The sequence below is a fragment of the Lagopus leucura genome, unplaced genomic scaffold (assembly GCF_019238085.1).
Source record: "Lagopus leucura isolate 7727_CA_CO unplaced genomic scaffold, USGS_WTPT01 Super-Scaffold_100157, whole genome shotgun sequence".
In the NCBI taxonomy this organism is placed as follows: domain Eukaryota; kingdom Metazoa; phylum Chordata; class Aves; order Galliformes; family Phasianidae; genus Lagopus; species Lagopus leucura.
This window is the reverse complement of record NW_024962334.1, coordinates 40575730-40589685: the sequence shown is the minus strand read 5'-3', so window position 1 is coordinate 40589685 and position 13956 is coordinate 40575730. Positions and strand designations below refer to the sequence as shown.

General features: G+C 38.2%; 1 protein-coding gene across 3 annotated transcripts in view; it reads left to right on the top strand.

Annotated features, from left to right (window-relative positions):
- Positions 1-13726, top strand: part of WDR37 (WD repeat domain 37) — a 39291-nt gene extending 25565 nt beyond the window's left edge. For all 3 annotated transcript variants that reach the window (XM_042888631.1, XM_042888629.1, XM_042888630.1), the window contains 3 exons: positions 8643-8777; positions 9166-9280; positions 10362-13726. In XM_042888631.1, coding sequence (XP_042744565.1) covers positions 8643-8777; positions 9166-9280; positions 10362-10493 — 382 coding nt within the window. In that variant the 3' untranslated portion in view covers positions 10494-13726. The remainder of the gene's footprint in view (positions 1-8642; positions 8778-9165; positions 9281-10361) is intronic.
- The last annotated feature ends 230 nt before the right edge of the window (positions 13727-13956 follow it).

Genomic DNA, 13956 nt, shown 5'->3' with positions numbered 1-13956 from the left:
GACATGCAGAGAAAATGTCTGATCAACTGTATTACCCCTAATCTACGAGCATAACTAACACACACACACACACACACACACACACACACACACACAAATCAACTAACTATCCTCATACCTTAAATCACCTTTAATTATAAATTTTATCTAGATATAATGTATAAATAATATCACACCGTAAGCTATGGCTGCTGGCTTGAAAATGAAGTAGTGCTATGTAACGTTTCAAAGAGAACAGTTAGGAGTTTTCTCTGAAAATCAGATTTTTTTCACGCATACAGTTAAGATTGTTCCTGCCTTTTTGTACTGATCTGAGATCCAAACCATCATCAAATCCTAGCAATGCACGGTGGTTCAGAAGTTTCATTCCTTTGTGCTGCACTTGATACTGCAGCTGGCTTCTCTCTTGGATGCTGTAAAATGCTTGTGTTGGGCGTGAGTGCTTCTCAATGCACTGGAACTAAAATGTGAATCTGAAGAGGAAAAACAGTTTTTACTAAGTACTTCAGTGTCTGTGCAGCCTGTGAGCAGAGGCAGCAGACCTGTCAGCAGATGGCACCACAGCTCTGCCATGCCTGCCGGACTGGGTGTCCATAGCTCCAGCTCACAGCTTCCAAAAAACTTCCCTCAAAAAGAGGCTCAGAGCTCCAGCCTCTGAAGTTGGGTGATAGCTGACCACCCTACCACTTTTGTCCCTTAAACTTTGCGTCAGGCACATGATTCCTGGTTCCAAGAGCAATTTTTAGCTTTGGAAATTAGACAGAAAACCAAGGTTTCAAACCTGATGAGATTTGCTTTTTTTCACTGCCATTTTATACTTTGTGTCTGTTTGCTTATTAAAGGCATAGGTGGATAGTGTAATTTCAAATTCCTTCCTTAGTAGCTGTAATGAATCAGATTTAAGATTTAGTCAAAATGGCACATGATTTATTAGAGATATAATGCAATGATACTGATGTTGAGAGGCTAAGAGACTTACATGCTGAGTATGATTTTATAAAGCTAATTGGCTAAAAAAAATGATAAACAATTACTGTGCATTGCCTTGTACTATACAGTGATGTGCTCTCAAAATAAGTGTGTATGCCAATGATGAGGGACTGTTTGTATTTGAAGTAAATGGACTAAGAATTACCTGTTATTTTGGTATTTGAGCATATAACTGTTCACTGTTAAAAGTGGGCTGTTTCTTGTAGTTTACTGCTGTCACAGTTCTGCTATAGTCCAAGAAAATCATTCTTCAGCAAAGGCAGAAGGATCCTGTTGTGACTGTCGCCCCTGTGCTGGCCTTCTTACACTGATGCCTTTTGATGTTTTGAATTAGTTGTAGTGGACTTGTCCGATTGCAGATGAGGCTCTTCTAGTGATAATGATTTTAACTTAGGCCTTGGTAAATCCTGTACGTTGCTCATTCCAGTGTTTAATCTCCCTGTTAAACTTTTTGTGCTTTCCTAGTTGGACTAGCTTCAATTTCTGGTAACTGGATTTTATCTTGCCTTTTTAATATGAAAGAGTTTTGCATTCTGTATTAATAGATATTTAGGTGATGATAACGGTTTCATTTATTAGTTTTTTATAAACAAAGCATGTTTTCCAACATGTTTTGGCATTTACTAATCCAGAGGCCAAGTCAGTACCTAAATAATACTTCTGTACTTTAAGCCTGCATTCAGCTGAGTCCCAAAAGGGCATTCAGGTTGTCTTTTGAAGATCTGTAAACTTTGTTGACCTTTTCCTTGTATATGACTGTTTCAGTTCCTAACTTGTGTCACATTTTATCTTAGGTTTGATGCACCTCCAGTTTGCCTCACTTGTTATTTCCTACAAGTTTAAAAATATGAATTAGTGTGGAAATAATACTAATTTTTAATTAAATATGCTTTTTCTCTGCATTTTGTGTGTGCACCACAACAAACTTTTATTCCTAGTACTGTTAATCCCTATCTATCTACGAGATGTCTATCAGAACCCTTGGAAAAGCATATGTTCATGTCATCATCCATCCACTCACTTGTTCCGTGTTAATTGAATGGACTTCCTAGGCTTGGGTTGGAAAGGTCCTCAGAAATCATTTAGTTCCAGCCCCAGTGCTGCGCTGCAGTGGGTGGTGGCTTGTAGGACTTCCTGACTACTGCATTCCTCCTTCCTTCATTAAGATTTTGTGGTTCTAGGAGGGGAATGGAAAGCTCCAGTACATCAGCTAGATCATAGAACCACAGAATGGCCTGGGTTGAAAAGGACCACAGTGCTCATCCAGTTCCCCCCCCCCTGCTATGTGCAGGTCGCCAGCCAGCAGACCAGGCTGCCAGGAGCCACATCCAGCCTGGCCTTGAATGCCTCCAGGGATGGGGCATCCACAGCCTCCTTGGGCAACTAGTTCCAGTGTGTCACCACTCTCTGAATGAAAAACTTCCTCCTAATATCTAACCTAAACCTCCCTAGTGTCAGCTTAAGACCACTGCCCCTTGTCCTGTCTCTATCAACCCTTGTAAACAGCCGTTCCCCTTCCTGTTTATTGTGAGAACTGTGAAGCTAGTGAAGAGCAAATATGTCTTGCCTCTTCAACTTTTTATCTTGTAAATCCTACGATTGCTGGAAAATCTGAATTAAAAAGATGTAAAAATATTTGAGTAGTGATTTCATTAGAATGCTGGGCTGAATTCTGATATTTAGTGAATTTGGAATTAATTTCAAAATGGATTTCTTTAGATACTAATAGTTCTTTTATTTTCATGGGCACTCAGGTTTGCTAAGGTCAGCAGGCTTTCCCTGATTCTTTGTTCCTCAAGATTTAATTCTCATTCTCTCTGATGTGTCTTACTTAGTGAAATGAATGTGTAACTGCATGCTGTTTTACATACAAGTTCTGCATCTTTGACTAAAATCTGTGCAGTGAGAAGGAAGTATTTACAGGCTTCCTATGACAAACAAAATGTCACCAATTTGCTGCTCTCAGTGGAGCTCAACCAGTTTAAAGATTGGTTCCTCTGGAGATATTCCTGTTCCTACCTTAGCTGTTCCTGCCGTCAGTGATACTTTACCTCCCATTTTTTCTACTGCTCCTAATCATTCCCCATGAGTTCAGCTTCTGTAGGAAGTGCAGAATTTTTCTCAGCTTTCTCCCAAACCTTTCTGACTAACTACATAATTCTTCTGTTACTTTAGTGGTACTGCCTTGTTCTGTTTCCTAAAAATTGTTTCATTAGGCTGTCACTGCCATGTTCATATAAAGGCAACATGACTTGAATTACTACACAATGATTAGTAGTAGTCAACTTATAATATATAGTCAAACTATGAGGGGAAGGCATTAAAATATGAGGTTATGGAGTTGTTATTAGGTTCTGTAACTTTTTTAATGAGGAAAATTAGACTGCTTCTGTTTTTGAAATACTTTTTCATCTTTATTTTAAGAAAATAATGAAAAGCTAATGACTTTTAATTGCTGCTCCCTATAAAAGAAATGTGCATAGGATTGTGGTGAAAATCAGTTGCAAGGAGGTTTTCCTACAGGAAATACTACTTAAAAGTTTTAAGTGACTGATCTTACCTTAGCCAGTTCTCTGCTGTATAACCAGTGGCATGCCCTCTTTAAGCTAGAAGAGTAAGGAATTGAAGTTAAAAGCTAAAATAAGAAAATCCATTACACGTTTTATGTTAGGGGATTGGATATGTAACGTACAAATTTTGAATGCCCTTCATGTTAGGCATTGCAGTCACTTCAAAAAAAGATGTGGGCAGTAAATCCTGGAGAATCATAGAATGGCTTGGGTTGAAAATGAGCACGATGATCATCTACTTTCAATCCCCTGCCATGTGCAGGTTCACCAGGGTCACTAGACAAGGCTGCCCAGAGCCAATCTAAACTCTGTTTATGAATGCATGCTCTAAAAAGTGCTCTGTGTGTGTGTGTGTGTGTGTGTGTATATATATTTTTTAATTGACCCACATAAGAGTGTGGCCAAAGACCTTTTCTTTGTATCCTATTCAGTGGAGTCTAACACTTTATAGTGTTTTGTTGTTCTAAAGCTTACATAACGTATGCAGCAATACTGCAGGGATAAATGAACCTTTTTTATTCCATCCTAAAGGTAATGAAATTGATTTTAAAGGCACCATAACTAATTTGCTAACTTGCCATTGAGTAATTCTCATAAAAGCTACTGATTGGTTTTCAGTACTGCATCATTTTATTATTTTAAGAAAGCTAGAAAGAAAAGGAGATATTTGTTGTTTTCTCTTGGGTATCATGAAGCACATGTCTCTGGAATAGGCGTTGTTGATTTAGTTGCTAGAAAATGACATTTCAGTGCTAACAACAGTCTCTGAACTCCCACCTTTTCTATGTTACTTTTTCATGGCTTGTTCTTTGCCTTTCTCAAGTTGGAGGAAAAAGCTCTGCTCATATTGGGAGATAAACTCAGAAATAGACTTAGGGAATTGTATGCTTATGTCTTCTGGGCATTGAGGTCCTTTAGCACTCCTAAAACCTAACTGTGCACTCAGATGTGGAGGTATTGGTGTGTTCCTCACAGGGTATTTACGTGGCCAGGGCAGCAGTCCTTTTGGCTGGCATCTATTGTCCATAACTGTGGGTTTTAAACCCAGTTCCTGGCTTCCCCTCAGGCTGTGGGCTGCTTTGTGTAAGGATGTGCTTTATTCCCCTAATAGAATATACATCTTTCTTTAGGTTTAGTTCCTGAATGTTACCACTTACAATGTAAGACCCATATTTGAACACTTAAATGTTGTTTTTTAACTATGATTTAGTGTACATATTTATCTGAAAGCTCTCTTAGTTCATTTCCTCCAGAATTTAGTCCCTCATGCCTGTTAGTACGCACGAACTTAGTCCATGTGCCTGCTAGTTCTGCTGCCAGGAAAGCATGTTTTCTCCAAGTATTCAACTGCAAATCCCAGTATGGGTTGCAAATCAAAATGGAAACAGAAGTGTTCAGTTGTTTTTTTTTTTTTTTTTTTTGATGCATTGCCAGTAAGTGTTCTGCATCAGCATTTCATGGTCCAACATTTTCAACATCACTTTTTTTTCTCCCTGTGTGTGAAACTTCAGCAGATTGTTATGCAAAACAGTTTTGTGTCTCAGTATGACTGGGGAGACAGCTGTTCGGCCTAATGAGGAGTGCTAGCACTACAGTATTTCTGTTGATTGAGACCCACGGAGGGAGCAGAATGTTCGAGGCCGGGCAGTGGTGTGTGGTGAGGAAGTGCCGCGCTGTCAGCTGGAAGTACACGCTCGGCTGCTCCCTACGACAAGATAAATGAGTTTTGCTGGGGTTTGGCAGAGGCTGAAGCTTTTCTGGAGAATAGTTGTAGCACACCAAACTCCTCCTGGGACCCATGGTTTGAAGTGTCATAAGACTGCTTCTTTTTTGCCAGGCTTTTTTTTTCCACTGTCCTACGATACCTGTCATCTGTTTGATTTATTAAAAACCTAATGTCTTCTAGCATTCCCTTAACAAGGGTTGATGATCTTTTGTTGACACTTTTTATTAATGTAGCCAAGGACATGTTAACCACAGGTTTAAGTTTAGTTAGAACAAGCTGAAGATTACTAATGATGGAAAGTAAAAATGGCCAAGTGAAAATGCAGATTGATGTCTTTAATGCTTTGATGCGAGTGGAGTCAGGGAGGCAATACCGAAAGGTTTTTGGTGTATTGGCTGCTCTGTCAACTTATTTCTTCCCATCACAGACTTTCCTTTGCTTGCTACTCAGGAAGTAGGCTTTCTTGTTGCTATTTTGCAGTAAGTAGGGCTTTTACATCTAGTCTTTGATTTCTGAGCTTTTAACAAGAAAGGCTATTTCTGTAGTCACTTGTGCTTGCAAACAGTGCATATCCCAGTCAGCAGTGCCTTTCAGAGATGAATTTTGGGATGGTAGTCAGTGGATGAAGACTACTAAACACACTTGTCAAGGTGTCGTGGAAAAATGCAAGGCAGTCTTCCTTTTCATAGAATCATAGAGTGGTTTGGTTTGGAAGGGACCATTAAGATCACCTAGTTCCAACCCCCTGCTATAGACAGGGACACCTCCCACCAGACCAGGTTGCTCAAAGCCCAATCCAGCCTCACCATGAATGCTTCCATGGAGTGGACATCCACAACCTCTCTGGGCAACTTGTTCCAGTGTCTCACCACCCTCACAGTAAAGAATTTCTTCCTAATATCTAGTCTAAATCAGACTAGATATTAAACTCTTCCAGTTTAAAACCATTTCCCCACGTCCTGTCACTACATGCCGTTACCAAAAGTCCCTCCCCAGCTTTCCTGTAGACCCCCTTCAGGTGCTGGAAGGCTGCTATGAGTCCCCCAGGCCTTCTCTTCTCCAGGCTGAAGAGCCCCAGCTCTCTCAGCCTGTCCTCACAGAGGAGTTGAGGTGCTCCAGCCCTCTGATAGTCTTTGTGGCCCTCCTCTAGACCTGCTCCAACAGCTCCAGGACTTTCTTTTGCCTTTCTATCCTTTACCCAGTCATCAGAGTGCTACAGGGGAAGCTTCACAGCTCTTCTGTTTTACAGACTTTCTCCTGATGCGCCCAGTAGCATCTGTATGAATAGTTAAACTGAAAGTAGTACAGACGAAGATTTTGTTTTATTTTGAAAATCATTTTCTTTTGACAGGAGCAGGAAGGATTGAGCTAATCTAGGACTGACATTCTGTTTGCATGGCAATGGCTTTGACTGTTTTCATTTGAAAGATGATAAATCTAAGAAAGAGAACTTTATGTGGTCAAAAAGACTTAACTATGTTTGACAGTGATAAGCGATAAAGGAGAACCAATATGAGATCAAAGAAGCTGGAAAACTGTTTAAAGTTGTGGAAAAAAGCATCCAAAATTGGAGGGTTATTTTAAGGCAGTTTCAGAACGTATTCCAGCTATAATTGGAATAAAATGTATGATGGGAGAACAGATCATATCTGTGTGTTGGTAGCAGAATACTAAAATACTGTGTGTGTATTCACTCACGTGGAGCCTTTTCATGACTTGAATTCCTCATACTGTCATGTATAAGGAGGGCTCACAGTGTGTGTAAAGTGTACAGATTTAATAGTGTGAAAGTTCTAAACCTTATTTCAGTGTGCTGCAGCAATATGGAGGTGTGAAGCATTTTTTTTTAGGTGTTTTGCAGCTTATGTGAAGAACTGATGAGGAAATAAATGAAGAAAATTAGTAAGATTTGTGTAGGTTAGGCAAGCGGAAATCAAGTTGTGTGCAAAGAACACTCAAACTCTAGTCTGCATTAATTTGATTGTGTGAATGAATTATCTTCCCAAATGCAAAAGTGCCTCTTGAAAGATTCATCTGCTGTGGCCTTCATGTATCTTTTGGCTTTTTGTCTTTTGGTTCATGAATTCCAGAAGATTAGGTGAAGACCTCTTGATTCTTGTTATAAGCATCTCTCTGATAGCTTAGCTGCACTCTAATAATGCATTAGGAAGCTTGGTGTCATGAGTAAAGTGGACCTTCATCCTAATTAAAACTTAATTTGGTGTCAATTTAAATTAAGAGGCTCACATAAACTGGTCCATTGTGACCTGGCTAATGCTAATTTCAATCAGCAGTTTGGATAGGACATGAATTCAAATTTCTGCAGAACAACCAAAGTGACAGTAACGACTGACAACTTAAATTAAAATTACTAAATTCTAAGAAATTGATATGCGTGACCCCAGTTACAAGATAGGTCGTTAAATCAGTTCTGTAGAAACAGAGTTGGGAAGCCTCCCTAATGATTTTAGTCGCAGACAAAAATGCTTTGCTAGTGCGCTCTGAGCACAGAAAATAATTGGTTTTCATTTGAGAATCTGCATAGTATTTAACTGAAAACACTACAGAAGTGTTAATTGCTTACTATGAAATAATAGGTAAAAGATGTAAAAAAGAAGTCATGAGAATTTTTCAGTTGAGCTCAGCAGTATGCTGTTCTTGGAAAGTATAAAATCCAAATGTAATAAAATCCTTTGTGTATGTGAATAGAATTAATATTTAACAATTTCATATACATAAAAGTACATAAAATATGGTTCCTGGAAGGAGTAGTTTGTGTTTCTATTTGATAGAAAGGTTCTTGATAGTCATTCTCTGGCTGCTGCCCATTTGTAGCCATAGTGAGTGACGTTTAAAGCACTGGCTGCTCATGCTTCTTGATGTTACTACTTGCCATGTGTCTTACCTGACTTAGAATTAAGCTACTCGTAAAACAGGGATTAAAATCAGAATTTGAAATTATTAGATTGAGATAGCTGCTGCTAGCAGAGTTACTCTGGAAGCTCTGTGCTTGTGTGTAGTACCATGTTTAGATGGATTTAAAAATAGCATTGGTTACAATCTCACATGGGAAAGTCTTTTATTGGGTACTAGTGATTCAGTTGTAGGTGTCTGATGTTCACATTAATACAGAACTTCAAAAGTGAATTAAGGTTTAATGAGCTATGCGTTTCCTGTTCCATTAGGATAAATGGAATATGAGAAATGCCTCCAGACTGACTCTCCACAGAAGGAGAAGGGGAAAAACAAGCTGTACATTCTAATGGAAGCGTAGGAACAGAAACTTTAAATTGCTTGCTAGTTTAATAACAAACCTCAGGGCTTGACAGTTTTCTTTTTTACTCTTAATTGTTTAGCACTGTGACATCTGCAGTTTTCACTGTGGGAGACAATGTTGTTTCTGGTAGTGATGACCGTACTGTAAAAGTTTGGGATTTGAAAAACATGAGGTCTCCTATTGCTACCATTCGTACAGATTCTGCAGTAAATAGGTAAGCAGACCTTCAAATTATTATTTTCTTAATTAAGAGAAATTTAGTTTTAGTCACTGCAATTAGAATTGTATAGTGAGCTTTATGAGATTTTGAAAAAGGTCTGAAGTGGTTTAATAAACTAGAGATTTTAGTCAGCATTCATTTTCAATAAATACAATGCATTGCTTTTCTGAGATGTTTATATTGGATGCAGAAGTTAAGCCTGTTAGAATATCTGGCACAATGAACTATCTTAACAATTTAATACACTTTACTTTTGGCGTGGATTCTATCCAGGAGGAATTGAGCTATATCACTTCTTGAGATCTTAAACTTGCACTGTCGAGTTCTGTTTGCCAGGCTCACTGTTGTATGCATAACCCGCCTTTTTTTCTCTTCTGCACAGGATTAATGTATGTGTTGGCCAAAGAATCATTGCCCTTCCCCACGACAACCGACAGGTTAGGTTATTTGACATGTCAGGAGTGCGATTAGCACGCCTCCCTCGCAGTAATAGACAGGTAATGGAGTTCATGTACCCTTAAAGTATGTCTCTTCTTCTCTTTATACAAGGATAAAAATAGGGTTTGATGTCTTTAGTGCAGAAGCTGAAGAAATGCTGAAAGACACTCATCTGTACATATAGACTGTAACTGAAAATGACCAGCATGCAAATAAGTGACGTATTGTAGATTTTTTTCATTGGCATTTGAAATGGTGTTTGAACTGAGTCTCATGGCGTTTTTCCCCTTGTGAAAATGGTAGTAATGTCTGCCTTCTCTGTGAAATAGAAAAAAAAAAAGTGGTTGAGCGTTTTAAATGTGTTTTCATGTCTTGGTGTGAATCTGACTGTCCTATATTGCTCAAGCTTTATGGACATCATGGATGCATGTAGATACAGCTGACAGAATGTACAAAAGGGTTTGAAGAGCTGTTAAGTGTTTACCTCTTGTTTACCTTCGTTACTGTGATTTTTGTTTTTTGTTTTTCTTTATTTTTCCTTAGTATTCATTAAAGCTGACACAACAGAAATGGAGGATTTTTTTATTTATTTGTTTTTACTTGAGCGCTTGTCAGAATCCTCCTTGGGGTATTCTTGTTGCTATTGAACAATGCATAGGGCATTATTTTTGCTCAGTAGGACATTCCTCCCACTGTACTGTTAGCCTTTCTGAGTTACAAACACGATCGACAGAAAGAAAAATCAACAGTTCATCTTGCAGGTTCATAAGACAGTTGTTGCCAGCAAATTGTTTCTAGTTTTAAAGTTGCTTTTATAAGCAAAAGTGGTAAAATCAAAATTCAGTTTGCTTTTGTAAATAAAATGCCAATTAGATAGCAGACATACTGTGAAAAACTCAAGTTTTGGAACTCCTGTTTGTTTGCTCCTGTATTTTTGGACCCAGTGCCAGCATTAAGCAGTCTCATTATCAGAAAGATTTTACCTTGCAGATGAAAATAACTATGACCTTTAGGATTCGCAAATTTATTTATGAAAATGTAGAGCATTAGCAAGTTTCCATTTTGACTCTTGCCAATTTGTTGACACAGAAGCTTTCAAAAACGTTGTAAGTAATACTGACATCTCCTGATCTGTTGTAGGGCCACAGAAGAATGGTGTGCTGCTCCGCCTGGAGTGAAGATCACCCAATATGTAACCTCTTCACCTGTGGATTTGATCGTCAGGCTATTGGCTGGAACATCAATATTCCTGCTTTGTTACAAGAAAAGTGAAATGCTGGAAGAATTTTTGCATTTTATGTTGCCGTGGACTGCTGTACTTCTGCAGACTTCTCTGAATACCAGTCTGCTATTGGTCTAAAAGCTCTTCCTTAAATGGAAACTTCAGCAGATGTTGTTCTTGTTACCACATTGTGCACAGTTTGCATGAGTTGTACAGAAAATGTGATTTTTCTTTTTTAAATTAGTTTGTCCTGTGTATGAACTTTTATATTTTGGCATCCACTGGTCAATATGTTCACTGTTGCATAGAGCACATAAGTGTTCATAAGTTATTTAGCATTTGATAGATAAACAGTAGGGCATTACATTTGTGACATAAATGTGAAACTGATGTAGTTAATGTAGAGAGTGTATAGCAGTCTGTTACATTTTTCCATGATCTACATATCTGCCTTGTGTTGAAAAGAATCTGCAGGGCTAAAAGTTTGAAATGAAGTGTGAATTTCACTAGTTGTATGATTGTAAACATTTTCCTGTTTGCATCTAATTGGAACAGTTATTTTTAGTGCTGCAGTATAGTGCTACTTCAACTCCATTTTCAGTCCAGTTATGGGAGAAATAGTAGACTTGAGAAGGAAAATATAAACAACTTGTAGTGATTATAGACTGCAAGGTGTATTCTGAAAGCTTTTTGTACTTTTTCTTTGGAAAAAAGAAAATGTTCATTCTGCCCTTCTTATATAAAGTGATTCTAAAAATCTCATGGCATTTCACACTAGCAAAAATCCAGAATATTATGATCCAGTCAAGCAAATTTTGAAGCACTTTAGTTTATAGCTATTGTTATAAACCATTTATGAAAGTTTGACTTTACCAGTGAATGTGAGCTGACCTTTGTAAGAAGGATTGCTTCTTTTTGGTGATCTGCCCAGAAAGGATATAATTTTATCTTTTTTTTGTCTTTTTTTTCCTATACCTACAATGAGTATACTTTAAATGCGTTCTTTTTTTTTTTCTCCTTTTTTCTTTTTTTTTTTTGAGCCAGCAATACAAAGTAAATTAGTACTACCTCAAAAGTGAATGTTGGTCAAGATACGCTGAATCTCTCTGTAGCCTGGAAAAAGCACTTTTGGTCTCTGGCTGAAGTACTGTTTACTTACATGAGAGGAAAGACAATCATACTTAATGTGATCCTTAACATAATTAACACTTAAGGCTAATGGAGCAATATGATAAGTAAACATCATCTGTTACCTTTGTGTTCTCAGCTGTGGCAAGGGGCTGTTGCAGTCCTTATACTGTCGTACATGGGATAATTAGTGTAGACCTCCCTTCTTTCTCCCCAATGATCTTACTGTGCTTTTGCTCCGCACTGTGCCCAGCCTTTTTTGCACTGGCAGTGCGGTGTTATACCACAACTGCTGCTTATTTATGTAAGTGCAAATGGCAGCTGACATCTTCAAAAGAACAGGAAGGCTGCTTCAGTCAGACACTTCTTTTTAGCTAGAGGGAGATCCTGCCCCTAACTGTTTGACATATCACACTGGAAGATGAAGGGTGAGGGTAAGCTAAGGGTGTGCTGTTACAGTGGGAAAGTTTATGCTGGGCTGCCATTAGATAAGTAATTGGAACTTTTTATCTCATTCTTTGGAATATGTGAAGCTGTAACTGTGCTCGTGTCCTCTACAACGCGGTTCAGGGCTGATGTGTTAATTGGGTTCCTTGTTGGCTGACGTGTAAAAGCGTTGCAGTGCGATGGGATGGGATGGGATTGAATAGTTGCAGGGAAACTAGAGTCCTAGAATTGGTTTTGTGGAAGATCAAGGTATGTAATGGAAAATGAGTCTAATATCTTTATAGTATGAGCCATCATAGTAGCTTCATCTTAAATTCCATAGTGTATTTTTCTGTTTTTTTTTTTTCTTGAGGTAGAAGTTATATACAGAACTGTACTGAAGCAGTCTTAAAATACCAGAACTAGTGAAGTTGAGGAAAGTGGCTGCAGAGCTTTAAGTCTCCTGATAAAAAGGGTTAAAGATGGTGTCAGCATTTATTTTCACTTATTTTTTTTCTGGATTTTTAAAGCCATTTGATGTTGACAGATTTTATTCTTTAAGGAAAAAGGCTCACATTTTCTTTCAGTTGAGAGAGAAGTTTCTCTCCAGCCAGCACAAGCAGTTTCTGTAGCAGAGCTTGCGTGTAACATCTTGAGTGATGGCCCAACCGTCAGTTATGTGCGGCGAGGGAGAGAGGGTCACTGCTTTTGGTCCTGCTAGCCTGAATCGACTGCTTAAATGTCTCCAGTATACAGATGTAATACAGGACCATGAGACTCTATGTAGTCTGATAATCATTGCTGCAAACTTTTTATATCACCAGAGGAACAGACCTCTGGCACCAGAATGGGACAATTATATGCGTTCATTTTTGAAGAAATATCAAACAAGGTGCTACAGCCACGTTCTTATGAGCAGGCGAATACTCAACTAGATTTGAACTAACTCTTCGCTTAATTTTATATACTGTACTGAAGATTAAACCCCAGTTTCCACTTCCCTTGAAGCAAATCACACATGAGCAGTGGTAGTGAACAGTACTGCGCTGATTAAACACGTGAGAAACATTTCATAGGTTTGGATATTCTAGAGAGAGCTTTTTCAGCATTGAACAATGTCCAACATTTCATAAAATGGAGAAGAGTTGCAGTTACAGTTTCAGTATTGTGCAGAATATTCAGAACTTCACAGAATGTTCATCACTGGGCAAAATCAAGCTTTTGTCTTTCAAATAATGCACATCAGTTTTCACAAGTTTTGTGTACTTTTAAATCAGAAAGATCTGGAATGCAGCATCTTATTTGTTGCCTAAATCTGTGAAAAGCATCTTTTTGGAAAAAGAATTTATAAGTTATGTGGAACCACTTTTTATTATTCTGCTAATTTGTTTATAGATGTAAAATCTTAATCTTCATTATGATTCAAAACTGCATTAAAACATTCAACATTTTTTTTTGCAAGTTACTGTTCTTCTGTTTTGCATTAAGGTTAATATTAATATCTCATTAGTAATCAAATGATTTTCCTATCCGTTTTCTGCTCTCTTACTCAAGAAGTTAATTATCAGTGCAATGATGAGTGCAGTTGAGGAAGAAGGCCAGGTGAGCCCCTGAAGTAGGGCATGCACTTGGTCATGCTGACATAGGCAGGTGCTCAGTCTTGGTATTTGTACTGTTGTCTTTGGTTTTGTATGAGCTATTTTGTAAATACGTTTTGTTTTGTAGATTACTGAAGTCTCCGTGTGACTTTTCACAGTATTATATAAATCAATATTTTTAATGGTCTAAAAGCTGCTATCATTATTTCTGTAGGTTAAATATTGCTTGCTTGTTGCACCCATATCCTTAGAAACAGAGCTTTGCAGTGTTGAAAAAGGTTGTTGTTTCAGTGGGTCATGTCATCTGGTTCCAGGTGCTTGAGCCGTGTTGCCAGCCAGTACCCAAGTGCAGAACACATCT